This window comes from Herpailurus yagouaroundi, unplaced genomic scaffold, assembly GCF_014898765.1.
Source record: "Herpailurus yagouaroundi ecotype Mexico unplaced genomic scaffold, PumYag 100, whole genome shotgun sequence".
In the NCBI taxonomy this organism is placed as follows: Eukaryota; Metazoa; Chordata; class Mammalia; order Carnivora; family Felidae; genus Herpailurus; species Herpailurus yagouaroundi.
In genome coordinates, this window is record NW_024412391.1 from 15,203,574 (window position 1) to 15,224,804 (window position 21,231).

The 21,231-nt window shown below is 40.1% G+C and overlaps 1 protein-coding gene and 1 long non-coding RNA gene across 4 annotated transcripts in view; both read right to left on the bottom strand.

The window, feature by feature from the left end:
* Positions 1–6,414: 6,414 nt before the first annotated feature.
* Positions 6,415–8,214, bottom strand: LOC121028320 (uncharacterized). Its single transcript, XR_005789175.1, has 2 exons — positions 7,381–8,214; positions 6,415–7,142 (listed from the first exon to the last, which is right to left on the bottom strand). It is a non-coding gene; the product is annotated as an uncharacterized LOC121028320 (long non-coding RNA).
* Positions 8,215–15,138: 6,924 nt separating this feature from the next.
* Positions 15,139–21,231, bottom strand: part of MKLN1 (muskelin 1) — a 379,029-nt gene continuing 372,936 nt past the window's right edge. For all 3 annotated transcript variants that reach the window (XM_040471936.1, XM_040471935.1, XM_040471934.1), the window contains one exon: positions 15,139–15,495. In XM_040471936.1, the coding sequence (XP_040327870.1) occupies positions 15,374–15,495 (122 nt within the window). In that variant the 3' untranslated portion in view covers positions 15,139–15,373. The remainder of the gene's footprint in view (positions 15,496–21,231) is intronic.

A 21,231-nucleotide genomic window follows, 5' to 3' on the forward strand; every position in this document is an offset into this window, starting at 1 on the left:
GCTGAGAATTTTGTTGTATTTGTGTTTTAGTCCACCCCTCCACTGCCCAAAGCCAAAGCTCCAGCCATTGGGGGACTTTTCAGTTAACCGATCTCACCGATTTCTGGTTCTCCTGTGTCATAGGGCAAGAAAGGTCTAGAAAGTGTGATACATCTTAAGGTGCACAGGGGCAGCTTCGGGGGGCCTGTGGGGTTCCCGGTGACCTCTCACTGTTCCGGCATGGAGTTGGCCCTTGCCGTGTCCCCTTCTCTATATCCTTAGCAGGGCTACCCAGTTCTGTGGTTCTGGTGGCATCTCAGGGAAACAGCACCATGGAGGGTTTAGAGAAAGCTCAGCGGTCAGTTCCCAAGCAGAAGGCACCTGAGGACTGGGCAGAGTGTAGTTTAATCTGGTTTTCTGGGAAGAAGAAATCCCGTGTGGAACTTTGCCCACTGTCTCTTGTTCCTGGGTGTAACTTTCCTGACACCTAGGAAGATGGGCAGAACTGCTTCAGAGAGTGAAAATGGTAATATCAGAGCAAGAAGCCAGAACCTCAGAAACTGGAGGCCCAGGCTCTGATAGTCCTGATGAAGTAGGTGGCCTGCTTTAGGATAGCTTATTTTGAAGGAGTTTAGCCAGGGACGATCTCTGTTCTTCCCTGGCTGCCTTGATTCTTTCTTCATAACCTTTGGCCTTTGATATCTTAGGGGAAAAGAAAGGCCAGGGGTTCAAGTAGGGCCTCCAGTGAGTTTCCAAGAGCTAGAGAGATGGCTAAGCTAACAAGGAACCAAAAGCATTTGCCCAGATCCTCCAGCATTTGGAGGTCAGCAGGATGGATAACGATGCTCGCTTGGGGAAAAACAGAAGAAATCTTGTTACACTGGGAAAAGATCTGTTTGCTTCATTCAGTTCTTTCCACCCATTGGGTTTCTGTGGAAGAGGCCAGACTGGATTACTACTCTTTTGCTGATTCTGGGTCACATTCTACCAGCCAGGCATTCAGACAGAGACAGCAAATACGCCTCCACAAATAGATCAAAGGCTATAACCCCCAAAGGCTCTTAGGGGGAGATGATGTCCGGCAAGGACTAGAGTAAAAATTATGTACTTGGTCAAGAGAGAGGACTGTAGTTCTGTCCAAGGGGAATCTTGGGAATCTTGGGAAGTTTCGGGCTGGTTCACATGCTCCTTTTGGTGCATCCAGATTGGGTTACACTGGCCTTTTAGGGCAACTTCAGAATCCAGTACCTTGCCTGGGCTTGCTCTTGTCACTAGACCTCTAGGTCAAGGGCCATACAGCCACGCATGTGCAAAGGTCATCTTCATCCCACGTCTGCATTGAGTTCTAAATGCTGTCTGATAAGTCAGATGCTGGGACTGAGAAGAAAGAAGAGGAACACCAGGAACTCAGCATGACTTTCAACAGGCCGTGCCATAGAAAGATGATAAACTTTACACCAGCGGCAAACTGGTTTCCGTAAGCTGCGTAAAAGGCCAGAAACCATGGCTGATGACTGGACAGAACCCAGCAGGAAGCACGCTCTCCTGTGAACAAGGAGTGACTGCTTCTGAAGGAGGTACAGAACATGCTTTGCATCGTAGGACAGAACACGGGTTGAAGCTGGTCTAGACACCAGCTTCTTTTGCCCCCTCTTGAGGAGGAAAGCTGGCAGAAAGTTTATTTAAACCACTTCTTGAGCTTTAACCTTTCTGGCAATATACTGGAGAAACTTGGAAAAACTAGTCCAAGCTGATACATACTTTTTGATAATGTAAATACAACAGCCACATGTTAATCCACCCTGCACTGCTTTAAGTGAGTATACTTTGTAAAAACATTTGTTAGTTAAGTGAGGTGGCTTTTCCCCCCCTCTAAAACAGGAATGTAAATGTCTATTTCACTAGAAATGACAAGTTTTGTTTAGTTTTGTTTTTTTCCTTAATGAAAAAAACGAAATGTAAGACAAGCTGATGACAAAGTATTTGTCTTACAGATCAGGCATCTTTGTTTTTAAATCTGGTCCTCACCCCCTCCCCAGCCAAGTCCTAGTCTATCACAGGCTTGGAGTCAATATGCACTGGTTGGAAAGTGATACTCTAGTCTTAGGGGGAGGCTTTTAGACACCTAGTCCAATCTTTGTTTTGTTCTTCCAGAAAAAGACACTGAAGGGCAAAAAGATAAAGTGACTTGGCCAAAACACATGGTTAGTGACAGAAACAGGATTAAAACACCGTGCCATGGGCCTTAGAAGGAATCCGGAAATTAAGGACAGGCACCAAAATGACACAGAATGCCCTTCTCAAATCTTACCCTGCAGGAAGCCTAGGGAGGGCGTGAGGACAGCAGTGGGAAACATACTGGTCTCTTCCTCTGAGTTACTTAGGTCTCAGACTTGAACGGTATGCTTTTCTGTCAAGAAACAGTTTTGGATGAGCTTTGACATGGATCTTCTAGTAGGGCTGAGGCTTAAAGGGAGAAAGGTAGGGGAAGGCAGAGGGGGCAAGAGGAAAGCGATGGCATATTTTCCATCATTCGCTAGCTGATTGGCTCAGGTTGGGGAGAACCCAATACTGAGTGGAAGGGAGGGAATTACTATTTGATGTGTCTTTTTTTTTTTTTTTTAAATTAGTGAATGTCAAACAGTTTGCCCAGGAGACTGGGGGAGCATGTGTCTTCATGGACAGGGGTCTGAAGTACACTGGAATTTACTGAGAAACTTGTTTGTAAAGACTATACTTAATTATTGCCATTTTCTTACAAAACTATATTTTGGAAAATTGTATACTGTCAATTAAAGTGCTTTTGTATAAGCTGGTTCAAGCCCTGTTGGTTGGACTTGACTGATTGGCTTGTGTTCTTACCCTGTGCGTGAGGCTCCTGTCTCAAGCGCCGCGGACATGAGGCGTTCCGGGGAGTGCAGCGCCCTCAGCTCGTCTGCTATATGGCCGAACTGTGGGGGTGCAGAGAGCAAAAGAGAAAGCGGGAAGCTCAAAGAAAGGAAGGGGATCCTGGAGGTGATGACAGTTCCCCAGATTATCTTGGGTTGTTGGAGTGATCATAACGGAATTTTCCCTCACGCTTTTATCAGTGGTCTACCTTCTTCCTTTCTTCCACTTCCGCCTCAGATACAATTACGAATCACCCACCACTAAACATCCTTGAGCCCTGGTCAGGTGTGAAACACTGGTGTGGAGACAAATTAAAAATATAAAGTTCCCCCCTGGTCCTGTTACTGCTCACAAAAGGGTTTACTTATCCCAAGAAGCCTCCCCCTTGTTCCTTGTCTACAGAGATGTTAGTGAAGATGAAGAATGTTCAGGAAAGGAAGCACTCAAAACCCATCCTGATTCTCTTCCTCTCCTGGGGTGGTACCATCTCCCTATACATTCCTCACTGGAAGGGGAAAACTGTCTCTCCCAACTTCAGAAGAGAGATGGTCAGATGACTGGGTCCATGTTCACACTGCTACACAACAATCTCTTCTCTTTGCCTGGCATCTTACAGTTTACAAAACATTTTTACGTTTCTTGTTTAGGAATGGGCGCTTCTCTACCAATAGGTAGAATTTAGGTACAGAGATGAAGGATTCTGAGATGACACAGCTATTTAAGGGGTTAGTGTGAGGCCTTGAAGCTGTATTGTTTCTCTTCAGTCTTACATTCTTTTCCCATTCACATCAATGCCGGGGTTCCAGCAACAAGTACATTTCTAGAATGCATTGTTAACAATATGATTTTGCTTCTATAGGGGAGTTCTGAAAGCCGGTTAACACTCTTAACTGTGGGCCCGAGTTGGGCCAGGGGTATTTTGAGGTTAACTTCAAGAGTGGGCCAAGAATACAGAAAAGAATACAAATACCAGGAACTCGGGCAGGCCCCTTGGCCATGCTTGAGGCACACTGTTCTAAGAACAGAATGACTCACAGTTTATCGTTGGCCACAAATTAGACCTGAGGCCTGAGGCTCTGTGGCTTCATTCTCTTCCTGAAGAGGTCATTCACCCTGCTCCCTGCCCTGCCAACCAAGGAGCAGTCACTCAGTAGTCCTAATGCACCAGGCCTCTGTCACTGGCCCGTCCCCTGTCCCCCATCCCCCAAGCTTATTTCTTCTGTACCCTAAGGGAAAAAAGTAAAAATAGGACTAGTACTATAATTAGCACGTGATAAATACTGAGATAGTATTTTTCAGACCTTGGCGTTTTACAGATTAAAAAAAAATCTGGGATTCTAGCTAACAGGATCTGCCACCAACATTTACTTAGAAGATGGCTTGAGACTTCTAGAAGAAGGCTTGAGACTGCCCAGTGCTACACAGAAGTTCCTGCTGGATCTGGACATAAACCTAGGATTCCGGACTCTGCCCTGGGCCACCCATCCTGGGGCCCGAGCTCAGAGGGCAGCTGTATGAGGTGTGCTATACGTCTTGCCGACTGCCCTCATCTCCCTGCTTGGGATTTGCCAACTATCAAAACCTACTGGCACAGCAGTGCATGGGCTGCCTCAACCTGTAGCCTCCCTCTCTTCCCTGTAGTAACCTTTCTGGAAAGGATGTAACTGCCTTTGCTTTGCCGTGGGGAGGAAAGTCCTTTGCGAACATCAGAAGTTTCAGAGTAAGAATGATAGGAGTTTCAGGCATCGTGTGCTACTGTCCCGCATTCCCTATTAAACAGAAAGCCAGACTTCAACTCTTATTTTTCTTCCGAGACATTAAAAGGCAAAAGACGTTGCATATGTGGTGCTAAAGAGAAAACCTAACCAGCTGGTACTTAAGCCCAAGCCGGGACTGACGTGGGCTTCAGGAGGGCCCGCAGTTTGTGTTCCCACTCATACCTTCAGAATCTGGAGGACTGGTGGTGCCTCATGTTGCCCTCATTAATGAGGAAAATATTTTCTCAATTTCCACGGTTGACTCACACTCGGGAACGTGAGCACACGTGGCCATTTCCCTGCTGGCGCTGGAGAGTCCCTGGGTGAGCAGAGGCTCTCGAGGGGGCACATCCAGCTCCTGTGGGTCCCCACACTTGCTGTGTGAGCAGCCACCATCTCAACTGTTCACCATAAAGTCCTCTTGGCTTATTTGCTGTCTTCCCACCAGAGGACAAAATCTGTCAAGGGAGAGGGGGTAGTGTCCCACATTTTGATCCTTTTGAGTTAATTCTCTGGAGGATTAACCAAGGAAAGGCCAATTTTTTTTAAGTATTTTTAAGTTGTTTTTTTTTTTAAGTTTATTTTGAGAGAGAGTGAGCGGGGGAGGAGCAGAGAGAGAGAATCCCAAGCAGGCTCTGCACTGTCAGCATGGAACCCAGTGTGGGGCTGAAACCAACTCACAAAACCTGAGACCATGACCTGAGCCCAAAGCAAGACTCAGACGCTTAACTGAATGAACCACCCAGGCACCCCTGGAAAGGTCAATGTCTTACCTTAACACCACACATCATGTTTTTCTGTTTTAAAAACAAAAATGTTACTTATGAGTCATGTTCAAATCAAAGCACACTCTAGAAATGAAAGCTACGTAGCAAGACACATTATTTGGTTTATGGATTGAGAAAACATAACCCCCATTTTGAACAAAGCTGACAAGTAACACGCACTGCAGAATGCAGGGTCGGACACCTGAGAATGTAAATGAGACCAGGAGAAGAAAAGGGTCAAAAGGAGGTCCTGTTGAATCCTTCTGGAGAACTCATTATTTTTTTTAATTTTTAAAAAATGTTTATTTTTGACAGACAGAGCATGAGTGGGGGAGGGGCAGAGAGAGAGAGAGAGGGAGACACAGAACTGGAAGCAGGCTCTAGGCTCTGCGCTGTCAGCACAGAGTCCGACATGGGGCTTGAACTCACACACCGTGAGATCATGACCCGAGCTGCAGTCCGATGCTCAACCGACTGAGCCACCCAGGCGCCCCTAGAACTCATTATCTTTGTTTGGCCTATCTGGGTTTATTTTTTCAAAGGTTCAGTCCTTAAAGTTCTTTCCCCTTTATCAGGGACAGGGATCTAGAATTTTTCAAAATTTTGCAACAGCTCCAACTCTCTCTTCCCTGTCTTTTCTACAATCAATTTTCTTCTAGTTCTTAAACGATACAGGTATGTCTCCCTTAAAGGAAACCTAGGAAACACAAGTCCAATTTACAAAACAGATCAAACAGGGCTGGTCAGCAATGGGACATAAAAGACACCATCTTATGAAATAACTTACCAGTATTCTTTCAAAATGGAAACTTCTCCAGGAAACTTTGTGAGATCCATCAGAACTTCTTTACTTCAGCACTGTCTCAAAGGAAAACACCAAAAGGCCCTTCTATGGTGTGTATCATTTTTATCTTTGGAAGCCTGAACAAAACTCAGCTTTTTGAGGGAAAAATACAACATATGAAAAGTATGTTAAAAAGTTGACTTCAAAGGTAGTTTCAACAAACACAAGAACCATTTTGTAGTGTCCATATATAACTTTTTATTAAGAAAATGAACAAAATACATTCTTTCTCCATATGTACATTACATACAACAGAATTCTACAATTGCAACTGTTCAGCAGATCACTCGTTTATTCACAAAGCAGTGTTAACACATTCACCAAACCTGGGATCAGAAAACTACTTGTACTAAAAAAAAGAAGAGAAAAAACCCCTAAGAGTCCATACAGACTGGGCAAAAAATAAGATAAACCGAAGAGGATCATGAGGGGACTGGGGAAGATTGCAGAACCCAGGTTCTAACACAACCTGGAACGCCAAGGATGAGAGAAGAGAGCTCCAACCAGCTCACGCTGTTGCTCCACAGCCCCCTCATGATTTGTTTCAGATTTAGGTCCTTTAGGATATAGCCCTAAGCCATGTTGCCACAGAAGAGGAAGAGTAAAGGAAAGAGTAGAACCTTGAAAGGGCTGCAGCTTTCTGCTTTACACACTAAGAAGAAAAGTCTCCTATGAAACACAAAACTTCTGAATCCTACCTGGGAAGCAGAGAACTACACTTTTAGGGGGAGACATTTGTCCAAGTGTGGTAAGGGAACTCTGGTTTCCAGGACTCCTAATTCACATTTAGGTTCATTTCATCTGTTTTGCTTTTGCTTTGTTTTTTCTCCGCTTTTCCTTTGGCCTTTGAAAGTACTTCATTCTTTTTGAGTGTGGGTTTTCTTATGGTCATATTAAAAAGTCCACCTAGGGGAGCCTGGGTGGCGCAGTCGGTTAAGCGTTCGACTTCAGCCAGGTCACGATCTCGCGGTTCGTGAGTTCGAGCCCCGCGTCAGGCTCTGGGCTGATGGCTCGGAGCCTGGAGCCTGTTTCCGATTCTGTGTCTCCCTCTCTCTCTGCCCCTCCCTCGTTCATGCTCTCTCTCTGTCCCAAAAATAAATAAAAGATGTTGAAAAAAAAAATTAAAAAAAAAAAAAAAGTCCACCTAAACAAAGTTCTTTGTGGGTATGAATATGCTTCAAACGTCCATAATGGTGCATAAGGGGCTTAAAAGATCAAAATGAATTTTTGAGATGAAGTTTCCACTAAACTGAACAAGGCAGCTCCCTATAGGCTTCTGGGTACTACTCGACATCCTTAGTTCAGGCTTAAAAGATACACATCAAGAGAATTATTTTCAGACTGTCCGCCTGGAAAAGGGCACGGCTTGAGGGAATCTCAGTAAGGTCGGGACACAGGCTCACACCTCAGTCCTCCACACATATGGTAAAACATAATGAGAATGGCTGTATCCTTTTTTTTTTTTTTCTGGGCTTTCCCATGTGGGGTAACAGAAGAAAGTCAGGAAAAACAAAATGAATTAAGTCTCATCAGTTAGTTAATAGTGGTTTTCCTTCTTTACATTTAGTAATTTCCTAAATTTCAATGATAAACATATTTTTTATATCACAAAAATCAGTAAGTTTTTAAAAGTTCCATAAAAGAAATTTAATACTCTCCAACTTTACGGTGAGCTGGTTGCTGTAACATCATGTTTCCAGTCTAGGAGATGTTCTAACAAAGAGAAGGGGCTGCCCACAGCATTAATAAGCAACCTGGGAAGACAAAATCTATTGTGCATATCCGGATGGAGCTGTATCTTCCTTCCCAATCTAATTGCCAGTCCAACTTTAGTTTTGAGGATCTTTCTCTAATCTGAAGGGATCTTAATTTTTGGCCACTGAATACTAATTTTTTTTTAATGTTTATTTTTGAGAGAGAGCGAAAGCGCGCGAGCAGGGGAGGGATAGAGAGAGGGACACACAGAATCTGAAGCAGGCTCCAGGCTCTGAGCTGTTGGCACAGAGCCTGACATGGGGCTCGAACTCATGAGCCGTGAGATTATGACCCGAGCCAAAGTCGGACGCTCAATCGACTGAGCCGCCCAGGTGCCCCCAATGAATACTAATTTATAAAGGAAGTAAAAGAGTGGACTTAAAAAAATTGTAGCTTCTTTCTCAATCTGCTTATAACATAAATAAGCCATTTTGGAAAGATGGGATAATGTTTGTTACCAAGACAAGAAAAGGAGGTCCTTGTCTTAGCTATCCTATACTCCTTCTGAGGTTGCAGGTTCAACTTTACATGGAGTCTGAAGTGGTGACAGTGAAGGAATCTCTTTTAAAAAGAAAGAAAAAATATCTCTCTCTATATGTCCATAAAGGAAATTTGCTCATAGGAAAATGCCACATTATTTTGCAATTTTGCAATTGAGCTGAAGACTATACATAAAGGAAAATGAATACTATACTAATTTATTCATTCAAAAGATATTTTGCACAAGTCAAAAAACCAAGGTGGCTTAAAGAATAACACAATCATAGCATCTCTTGGCCAGGCTGTATATAATACTTAAGAAAGGAAGTCCACTTTTATTTCTCTAACTGGGTGGTTTACAACTGAGGGAGAAAATAGTTTACAACTGGTCAGTCACCACAACCATTTTTTCTGGGAAAGGAAAAAAAAAATCTCAAAAAGGAGACCAAGTGCATAACTTTTTGAAACACACATCTTCCCCACAGAAGACTACTCATATTTAAATTTTGGACGTTGGTACCCTACCGTCAGATTTGGGGTTGCAAAGACAACTACTTTCGTATGTCTCACAGTCTATATTCAGTGTTCTTGCAAGTATAGCCCATGTGTCTAGGTAAAATTAAGCTAGGCCTTTACAGAGGTGGAGTATCTGAGGACTTCTAAAGTAGGCAACTGAAAAAAGGTAAAGCCATGCGTCCCTGTCCTCCACTCCCCCCCCCTTCATCTCAAGAAGGTAAATACGGCAACTACAAGGCAACATGCTAAAAAGGTCACTAGCAGAAATGTGAAGGCACAGCCCTGTTGGTATAAGATCCTCCTCTTTGTTGCAAAAGGAATTTATAAAGTTCTGCCAGCTGCAATGGAATCACACTTATTCCAGGTACCTTCTCTAATTACTCACTTTCCAGATGTGAAGGAGACCTAAAGAACAAACCAAAATTATTAAATACTTCCAATGCCAAGCCCAGAACTCGTGTATTTCCTGGCAAAGTGGATAAACAGAAACCCATGGGACTGTGCATAATTAATTTTAAAGTATGGAAAGCAACTGATGTCAGTTCAATTCTGTACAGGTTGTAAGTTAAACATGAAATGGCTATTTTCTTCCCATTTTAAAAGGCCAGAAAATAAGCACCAACAAAATGACACTGGCTAAACTATAACAAAGGCTTTTCCTTGAGATTTTTTTTTTTTTTTAGTTTTTTTAAATCTTTATTTTTGAGAGAGGGAGAGACAGAGCATGAATAGGGGAGGGGCAGAGAGAGGGGGAGACACAGAATCTGAAGCAGGCTCCAGGCTCTGCTGAGCTGTCAGCACAGAGCCTGATGCAGGGCTCAAACTCATGGTCAGCGAGATCATGACCTGAGCCAAAGTCAGATGCTCAACTGACTGAGCCACCCAGGCGCCCCTTGAGATTTGTTAACAAAGGAGAGAAATAAAGCTCAAAAAACCAGCTACTTGAGCAACTCCTTAATCATGCACAGAGGCCTGTTCAGTATATCACACAGTGTTTTTCCTTCCTGCCAATTAATTTGGCATTAAGCATTCAATGAAACTGAAGAATGATGATCTCTTCAGGCTGGTATTTGTGTGGCAGACAGCTCAAATATCCAAACTAACTGCTGTGAATGTGAGCATCCCAGATGGCACAGAGCTGTGCTGCAGCAAGAGCTAAACGCGATGAAAAAGCAGGTCCTGTGGGAGCCCACCAAAAACTGCATGTTAAAATGTTTCATTGCCGGTTTTTCCGCTGGATCCTTATCAAGGAACTGGCTGAACCTAAGAAGCTGCTCACCTAGTTTAAACTCTAGAGCCCATTACACTGGCTTTTCTGTTTCAAGATCTCTAACAGTTATTTGGGAGAAATGGAGAAGAGAATCTAACCAGGAAATGCCGCTTTCCAAAAACTGTACAGAGTAAGTGAGCTTTGATGCCTTTTGACAGTCATCTTCCCAGCACTTCATTGGTAAAGTGAATTTAGGGTCAGAAATGAAGAGCTTTCTTTTTCATTTAGCTTTGTGGGCCTTGGAATCCAGGAGCAAAAAGCTCCTATTTTTCTTTCTCTAACATATCCTCATTCTCCCCTCTCCAGGGGTTCAAATGCCTCCAAGTGAAAAATGCCATATAGACAGGCAAAACAGAACCGCACGCCAATGTTTCATAGTTCACTGGCCTCTTTGAACAGCAGATAAAAAGGTAAATTATTTCATAATTATAAGTGATAATTTAAAAAAACGAGCAAATACCAATCACTGCATAGCAATCAAAGCTATTCCTAACACACGATTATATCAGAAACTGAAAGTCAATTCTTAATACAAATCCCAACTTCAGCAGAAACATCAATGCTACTCAGAGGTGGTAGGACTAGAGGAAAGAAGGCTAAAAAATATAAAGACAAAGGCAAATGGAAATCTGGTGATGTGCTGCATTACACAAGCCCTGCTATGAAACTTGTACCTGATCAACCGTTTTAGGATGACATGCTTCCTAGTGCCAGGAAAAGAAGCTACCACTGGCTCCTCCATTGAAGCTGCCATAGCCATGTTACTATCCTCCAAGTGAAAACTGACTCGAGGATTTTTATAGCAATGTCTGAACATTATTAATTCTTTAATAACGCATAATTTTTAATTTCACTATTCTGTTGTCATAAACAAGGATAAAAGAGCATGTTTGCCTCAGATTTTGACTTTTTTTCTTAAGCAGTACAACACTTTTAAGCAATGCCACAGAAAACCTAGGGCTAAAAAAGCTGAGAATAAAGTCAGTTTAGCTAAGGAAATAATGGATACACAATTCACACTATTTGTTAGGTAGGAGGGGATCAAGGTTAAAAAATTATGTAAAATAAAATCTCTAAGACAGCATTTTTTTTTTTTGAGGAAAAAGAGCATCTGGTGAAGAAATTAACAAACTGTAACTGAGTCCTCCTGCCAAAACAAACAACGGCAACATCATTGAGCTGATCTGGTTGGCTCCCAACGAACTGTTTCAACAAACTTGGAAACTTACACCTTCAATTGAAATACCTCTAGACCAGAAATTTTAGACAGCCAAGTCTAAAATTTCAGCATTGGTACAAATCACAGGGAGATATAGGCTACAGTCAAAAATCACAAAAGAATAATGTTATTTGACTAATAATACAAAAACCTTTGAGTGAAAGAGCCCAAAGATCTAATCTACAAGTATTGTCATATGCAGAGAAGATACTCTTCAATAACTATAAACTTTTACTGAGGAAGCATGCAATCCCAGATGAAGGACAATTTTAAGAATTTAAACTTTAGTAAAAATTCAGGCCAGAGTTTTATGAAAAAGGATGGAACTGCAGACGATCATGGATTTTTAAGAAAAGGAAGGTTCTGAAGGCTATATATTTTTTTCTTACAGCTAGATGACGTCGTTCAGAGTACACATTTGTAATGATCCCCTCCCACAGAAATCACTTCAAATCATAATTCTCAACTGCCGTTCAACCATCAACATTCAACCATTTAAGGAGTTAATATAACATTCACTCAGGAGATAAGTAAATGACCCACAATTTTACCCAATGAATTCCCTTTATTGTCAAGAATAATTATGACTTCTTCATGTTGTAATCATGAAATGGAGTACAATTCACAGACTAAAATCAGGAATATGATCCTAAATGCTTTTTGATCCCTTAAACATCATTCTCAATCTAGTTTTTGTTTGTAAGTTAGATTTTAAAACTTTTTTATTACGTGAAATTTTGTTAATGTATCTCCAAATAGTGGGCCAACGTGAAGAGATCCATTAAAAGGATAAACTAGGAACCATTTACATTCAACATATATATTTCACCCAAGAACAGTTTTATCGTCTTAAATCATTGTGCTCTAAACCAACAAGCCTTTCTGTGATAAACCAGTGACTTAACTTTCTAATGTTTTCTATCAGTTTTTACTTATTTAGACATGGACAGGTCTGTTTTAGAGTAAATGAAAACCATGTCTAAAAGGAGGATTTTGTGAAGAGTTAAGACCATCTGTCAGCTTGAGTAGTGAGTCAGGCACCCAAGTCTGCAATCCTTTGCTTGAGTAAGTGATGGATACATTTGAATTAATCAAACTGGCCACACGAGGTCTCTGTTATTCCACAGAATACAAATGCATTTTAGAATTATCTTTCAAATCAGGTAATTTCTCATGAAGTACAAGCACTGAAAATAATGTTAGAGATCTAGTTTACTATTCTGGAATAATATATTCCATTGGGAAAGAGAGAAATGGGAATGAAGTTGGAGCCAGGGATGACGACACTGAGCAAACTGTACCCTACTAACGAATGCATCTAGAGCATTAGCCCGATGTTTCAATCTGGGACTCACTAAGCTAGAAGGAAAGCCTTTCAAGTAGTAGAGCACAGATAATTTGGCCTATTTAAACACTGTGTCTAAATACCAAATTAGATTATTTAAATTATAATTTAAATTATACTGCTGGAATTCTTGGAAATATATGTAGCTTCTCACTATATATATATGTAATATATACTATAGTTTCCAATCAGGTTGTGGTGTGAGATGTGAGTAGTGTGTCAGTCCTGGTCATGGATCTCATAAAGCCCTACAGTCTCCTGCAATGATTACCAGCAGTGTTCCTTTAAAGCCCCATGGAACAAATTCTACCTAGTCAATAACCTCCTCAATACAGTCCACTCAAGTAACACTGAATGGTTCACTATGATTCAACCCTATCTAAACAGGTTGGTGTAAAAAAAAAAAAAAAAAAAAAAAAAAAAAAAAATCCAGAAACGAAGGGTAAAGGTTCCACCTAACTAAAGTGGAGAAAGATAAAATTCAAGCAAGCACATGTTAAAAAGCAACTAGTAGAGTAGTGAGTTAGAGAGAAACAAAATCACTGAGGTCAAGAACTGAGTTGCTTCCAAATATGGAGTCTAAGGAACTGGTGAAAAAAAACAACAAAGAAAGCACTGTAGAAATAAATGGTGGAGGGCAGCAGAATTTCATTTGGTTAGTGTGTTTAAAGTGCCAGAATTCACAGTAAGCAAAATTAGAGCTTTTAAATTTAGAAACTCTTATCGAGTTCTTCCCTATCAACTCTCTGATTTGTACCTGTTTCCACAAAACAAGATTCAACAGCTACAACATTAGTGATAATATTTTATGTTCTTGACTGTCACTCAGGGGAGTCACTTTATGGAAACTGTACAGGAATGTAAGTAGATTCTATTTGCTTACCTCTAAAGTCAATTAGTTATTCTGCAGCTGCACAATTTGGTACTTAGTAAATTACATACTATAGCTTTCACAAGGCAAGGTACATATCTAATTATTTAATCACTACAGATAGCTTTGGGATGCTTGGAAAGCTAAGGAATCCAAGATTCAAGTCTAGAACTAGGAAAAATATATTGCTGTCCATTCCCAAATAAGTTAAAACCAAGCAACAAAGACAGAGTGAAGAGGGATCTCAGTCTCATTCCTATACATGAGACTTTTCAAAAGTGCAAGTCAATTTTTTCTCTTTCTTTGGTGAGGCCTAATCTCGCTATTCAGGGACATACTCAATTCCATTAGGTCATTCACTTTTCACAGCTACTGGACTGATGAACATTTATTGTACCTAGTCGGCTTGAGGCACGGTGGGCATCGGTTGCATACAGCACACGTTTTGAGCAAGTGTAAGCACTGGCCAGGTGTGGGTTTCCTACACTGCACTCCACAGCACCTCATGGAATGACACATAATGCCTCCAACCCCCACATCTGCCCTTCTTTCAATGAAAAAATATCTGTACCATTATTTTCTTTTTCTCCATTTAAAAGCCTGCGTGTGCTTAATGAAATCCCTGTCAGCTGTATTCCATCGGACAACTACAAACCATTATTCTTTAAAATATCAGTGTACAGAAACAGATGTAGGAAGCTAATGTATATGGAAATAACAAAAGCATAGCTCTGGAAACCCACCCTCCCAAGTGAAAATGCTACAAAAAGCACAAAGGAGAAATGGAAGCATAGCTCTACGAGAGAAAAGAGTCGTTTTCTTCCAAAATTTGCTACAAAGACATCAATGAACATATTAATCACTACTGGAATCTTCTTGCTGGTAATTTTTATAATGGCTCTTAAAGGTTTTGAACTATATTCTCCTCAGTTTAAGGTTTCTGTGACTCAAAGCTATTGTAATATCCACTATAAAATATATCATTATAGAAATACTATAGACCAATCTCAGATAAGTGCCTGGATCAATCTTGGGTTTCATTTTTTAGTTCTATGACAAGGGGCATACATTTGAGCCCTCTGTTCTTCCTATTGTTTAATGTAATACAAGACTCTAGTCAACAGAGACACATACATCACTTTTACATCATTTGCCCTACAGAACTCCACACTTTTAAGAATGAATTAAAGAGGTAAACAAGTGACATGACTTATAAGCAGTTTGCATGATGCGAGGTAAACTGAAATGGGAGAGGAGGAGAAAGAGGCCAAAACAAGCCAACAGCAAAACCCCAATTCTTACATTACAGCACTGAGTCTGTTAATAGTGCTTACTTGCCCCAATTTTATAAAAATGAAATAAAAATCAGAAAAGGGTAAACTGCCTGATTACTTTTTCTTTTATACTCATTAGTTCTTAAAAGTTAAAGTAAGAAAAAAATATATATATATTTAAATGGAAAGTATACCAATTTCACTTTATTAGCCTAATTCAGGAATGGGATGAGGAGAAAGGGGCTAAGGTCAGGTATGAAGGAAGAGGGTTAAAACTTGTGACAGTAAAGATCCCTTCAAAATTCTGGTGCAGTCCTCAATCACTGCAGCCTAATTGTCGGTCAACGGAGTTGGACTCCAAAATACTGAAATCAGACGTTCTCCATTTCTGTCCAGTGACTCTTCAGTTACAGCGTGATGAGGTCTACCAGGTTGCCTTTGGGAGGAGTCATGCTGTCAGGAAAGAAATTTACTAAGGTGTCAAAGAGCTGAGTTCTTTGAGCATAGGTGTGATCCACATCGGAAAAGCCTGGTAAAGGGAGAGATACAAAGAAACTCATCCATTGTGTCTAAAACATGTAACGGAGAAGCTAGTTGAGAAAAGCAGCAATGTAGAATGCAAAAATCAAAACCAAATCTGATTTTAAAACCAGACAAACGTAGGTCCCGAACCCAGGTCTAGTACCTGGCAGTGGTGTGATCTTAGGTGAGTTAATCAGCCTTTCTGCAACTGTCTGGTCAGCTATAAATTTGTATTAATCTTGTATACTCATGGGGATATTGTGCATATTAGATATAATTATGTGAGAAGCACCTGTTCTGATGACTGGCACTTTAGTAACTAATATTGACTCTCTTCTTTTCTTTACATTTACCTCTTCTAGTCCACTGAGGAAATTTCTGCCTCTTTTCCAACTTTATAATACTTCCGACCACTAACATTTTTTTATAATAAAAAAATACAATAAAATCAAAATGAAAAATAAAATCACTTTCTTTAGAAAGTGGTCTAAAATCATTAAGGTCCCAAGAGCTGAATGTAGTCTCAGAGAACTGAGTGAAAACATAACTGAGGGAAAGAAATACATGTATGATAGCAGAGAACAGTACCTGGCCATACATGTTTGATACTATGCACCATGCTCTACGCCAGGCACACGTTGTGTGAAAAACAGAGCAATGAATGACTTTTCTGCAGGTAAACATTAGAAAGTGGATGACAGAGGTGCCTGGGTGGCTCAGTCAGTTGAGCGTCTGACTTTAGCTCAGGTCATGATCTCATGGTTCGTAGGTTTGAGCCCCATGTCGGGGTCTGTGCTACCAGCTCAGAGCCTGGAGCCTGCTCAGGATTCTGTGTCTCCCTTTCTCTCTGCCCCTCCCCTGCTCATGATCTCTCTCTCTCTCTCAAAAATAAACATTAAAAAAAAAAGTGGATGACATTCTTAAAAGGTGGGGGCCAATGGAACTACAGGATTTTTTCCCCTTTAACCTTTAGTAAACATTTAATTTTCAAGTTCATTCCAGTCAAAGGAATATTCAGTGAGATGCTTCCTTCCTTTAGTTAGCTGCTGTATTGCTTTAAGCTGCCTCAAATTTCTTATGTACATACAACGAATGATAAACAAAGTAGTCTTTTGATTTCCCCATTCCTGAAATGGCTGAGACATGAGAGCCCTATAGACTACCACAAGAAACAAATAGTGCCAGAAAGAGTTATATATGCCATAATACTCAGTGAAAATTATTTCAAATTGGACCAATTTTCATTCAACTTAGAATACTGTTTTAGGTGCACTGTTTTCATTCTTGTAAAGAACATGAACAGAACAGAACATTGCCAAGGATATCAGTTTCCTGGAAGGAAAATAAACAATGCCTCAAGAAAAGTACATTCTTTTTTGTTAAAAAAATTTTTTTTACTATTATTTTAAGTTTGAGAGCAAATGTTTACTTCTTTGGAGCTTAAGATTTAACAAAGAAATATCATGGAAAAGAACAGAAGGAAATACTCCAAAATGTAAGCAAAGGTTAGCTTTGAATGATGGTATTACTTTTTCCCCATTTAAATTGCTTTTCTGAATTTCTAAATTGCTTTATTTTCAACTTATTTTGAAAATTTTCAAATTCTTAGACAAGTTTCAATAATGCAACAAATATTCATATACCCTCACCTAGATTACTTAATTGTTAACATTGTCACATGTTCTCATTCTTTCTGTTGTTTGTACCCCACACATACTTTTTTTGTGGAACTATTTGGGAGTAAGTTGTAGACATTTTCACTCATACTTGAGTTCATTTCACCTAAGAACATCACCTGAATAGCCACTATATATTAAATTTGGGAAACTTAACAATAGTCTTTTTTATAGTCATTTTCTCCACTAAACTAAAACTCAATCCACTATCAAGCACTGTATTTAGTTTTTGGGTCTTTTAAAGTTTATTATTTATTTTGAGACAGAGACAGTGCAAGTTGGGGTGGGGTGCAGACAGACAGGGAGACACAGAATCCCAAGCAGTCTCCACACTGCCAGTGTGAAGCCCGATGCAGGGCTCAAACTCAACAAAACCGTGAGATCATGGCCTGAGAGTCAGACGCTTAACCAAATGAGCCATCCAGGTGCCCCTTCAAGTCTCTTTGGCCTGGAATAGTTCCTCAGCCTTTTTTTTTTTTTTTTAATTAAAAAAACCCGTTTATTTATCTTGAGAGAGAAAGAACACAAGTTGGGCAGAAGCAGAGAGAAGGGGAGAGAGAATCCCAAGCAGGCTTCACGCTCAGCATGGAGCCAGCCCAATGTAGGGCTCGATCCCACCTCAAGATCATAACCTGACCTGAGATAAAGAGATGCTTAATAGACTAAACCACCCAGGTGCCCCTCAGCCTCTGTTTTTTTAAATGGCACTGATATTCCTTTTTTTTTTTTAATGTTTATTTTTGAGAGAGAGAGAAACAGAGCACGAGTGGGGTAGGGGAGACACAGAATCTGAAGCAGGCTCCAGGCTCCGAGCTGTCAGCACAGAGCCTGACACGGGGCTCGAACACACAAGCCGTGAGATCATGACTTGAGCCGAAGTTGGACGCTTAACTGAGTCACCCAGGCACCCTGACACTGATATTCTTGAAAAGTACAGAGCAGTTATGTAGCAGAATGTGCTGGATTTGGGTTGTCTGACTGCTTCCTCATGATCAGAATGAAATTTATGCAGTTCTGGCAAGAATACTACATAAGTGATACTGTGTCCTTCTCAGTGCATCATGTCAGGAGGCACATGCTATCAGTGTGTCCCAATGTTCACTTTGACCACTTAAGCTACAGTAGCCAATTTTTTTCCAATGTGAAGGTGTTCTTTTCTACCACTGTAATTAGTAAAATATTGACGAGGATACAATTTGAGACTGTGTGAATATCCTGTTCCCCAAGAGACTTGCACCCAATGATATTAGCATTCACTGATGATTCTTGCTAAAATAAGTATATCTTGCTAAACAACTACAATGTTGTTTTTCTAATTACAATTCCTTCTACATTTGTTGACTGACATTAATTATAAAGTTTTTTTTCCCTTCCATTTTATTTGTTTGCATGAGTATGTTCTCATGGATCCTTTTCTTCTTCAATATATTGTATTTATTACTGTCATTATTCATTTTAATACTCATACTGAACCAGTTTGGGCCAGTGAGAGCTCTTTTGAGCTGGTTTCTATGTCTTTTTTAAATGTTCCCATTAACAGGGCACCTGGGTGGCTCAGTTGGTTGAGTGTCTGACTCCAGCATAGGTCACGATCTCGTAGTTTGTGGGTTCGAGCCCCACGTCCAGTTCTGTGCTGACAGCTTGGAGCCTGGAGCCTGTTTGAGATTCTGTGTCTCCCTCTCTCTCTCTGCTCCTCCCCCACTCACGTTCTGTCTCTGTTTCTCAAAAACAAATAAACATTAAAAAAGAATTTTTTAAAAAAATACTCTGTTCCTTTCTGGCACAACAAGATATCCAAGCTCATCTTTACACAGTTCTGGAATGAGCCATTTTCCCAAGGACGCCTTATTCCTTTTTAGTGGTAACATTTAGAAACCAAGATCAGTTGTGCTAATTGCCAAGGGTGGTGCTGTTTCTAGGCCTATCCATATATGTACACACATATTATATAGCTTTTTTTAAGCCAAAATCATGAGTTCATGATTTCATTGATGATTCTCAGTTTTTAAGAATGTTAAAGGATTCTTCCTCTCCTTATCCCATTCCCTATTTATAGTACCTCCTTTCTTCCACTAAGAAAACTGACATTCTGCAATATCATATTTACTCATTTGCTCAACCTGAAATACACACAAAACACATTCCAGAATTACTATACCCAAACCACTACAGGCAAAACACAAGATTTCTTTGCTTTCACTGTCTTTAAAATATATTTCAGTAGGAGTATGGTCTAAGCATTGTACTAAACATTTTCTCTCTTCCCCCCTGCTATTGGGTGGTAATGTTACCAACTGGATAAACAGGCTTCTGTTTGTAGTCAACTTTCAGGTTTTTCCTTTCTTTATTTTCTATATTTGTAAAAATGTGAGGTTTTATTTTTAGGAGAAAATATTGATTCTGTGGTAATCCTCTAGTGAAGTAATACCTATGTATTACTAATGAAACACCTGTCTTCTTATGAAATAATATCAAATGAAGTAAATACATTTCCATGAGATTAAATGATTTAAGAGGGAGGGAAACACTGAGTTCCTGCTGTGAGCTCGGTAGTTTATGCATGACCCCAATTCGTTCTTATAAAAAAAATAATGAAGCGTTTATCATAAACTCCCCTTTCGTGTGAGACAGGTTAGAGAGATTCAGTAATTTAGTAAGATCTCACAGCTGGTGAGAGAAGAGAATAGAACGTGGACCCATGTCTGTCTGACTCCAAAGCTCATTTATGTATTTTTATTAACAAATATTCACTGAGTGCTTAAACTGTAAGCAGTGTGCTAAGTTTCTTTAACCCTTAAAAGAACATGTTTAATTAATTTTTTGACTTAAATATTTTTATCATTGGAGTATACTGACATACAATGTTATGTTAGTTTCAAATGTACAACTTAGTGATTTTTTTTTTTAATTTGAGAGAGAGAGAGAGAGAGAGAGAGAGAGTATATGTGAGCAGGGGAGAAGAGCAGTGTGGGGGGGAGAGAGAGAGAGAGAAAGAGAGAATGATTCAATGAATGAATGAATGAATGAATCTTAAGTAGGCTTCACAGTCAGCACAGAGACTGACATGGGGCTTGATCCCATGACCCTGGGATCATGACCTAAGCTGAAATTAACAGCCAGACACTCAACCAACTGAGCCACCTAGGTGCCCCACAATGTGGTGATTTTTACTTAACAATTCCATACATTACTCAATACTCCTCACAGTAAGTATAGTTACCATCTGAACAGGTTTTATTTTTATTCACCATTTACCAGTGAGAAGACTGAAATTTACACTATCATTAGATGAATGTTTAAATTATGGTAGATCCTATTATGGAATATCATATATCACTCAATAAGAATACAATAGATTACAGTTTCTTGCAAACATCTCCACACCACATCATTAAATTTTAAAATGTTATGTTGTAGAATACATATTTTACATTGTGTAATAAAACCGGAACATACAAAACTATACATCTGTGTCTGTGTGTACAGTCCATCCTTATTATTCAGATATTTGTGCATTTGTCTGCCCATTAAAATTTAGCTGAAACTCAAAATAAATACTTGTGGCACTATGTGGTCTTGCACAGACAAGTGGACAGCTGCGAAAATACACGTTCTCAGCTGAGGATGAACTGGGTGATGCTCTGCCTTCTTTTTTCACCTCTCACATTATAAACAAGCGTCCTTTTTGGTCTATTGGTGTCATGTTTTTTGCATTTTGTGCTTTTTGTTGGTGACCTCACTGCTTAAAATGATCCCCCAAATGTAGTACTGAAGTGTTGTCTAGTGTTCTTAAATGCAAAAAGGCCATAATGTGCCTAATGGAGAAAATGTGTGTATTAAGACAAGCTTCTTTGAGGAAAGAGTTACAGTGCTGTTGCCTGAGTTCAATGTTAATGAATGAACAATATAAGGAACTTAACTCCCTACGTCCCATAGGGTAATGGTTCAGTATTCACTAATTCAGCCGTAACAGAACAGACTGATGACTTAACAGAACTACTGTAAATAAAGAGAATCAGCTGTATTTGTATATCTGTGTATATGGTTGTGTGTATATGTGTGTTTGT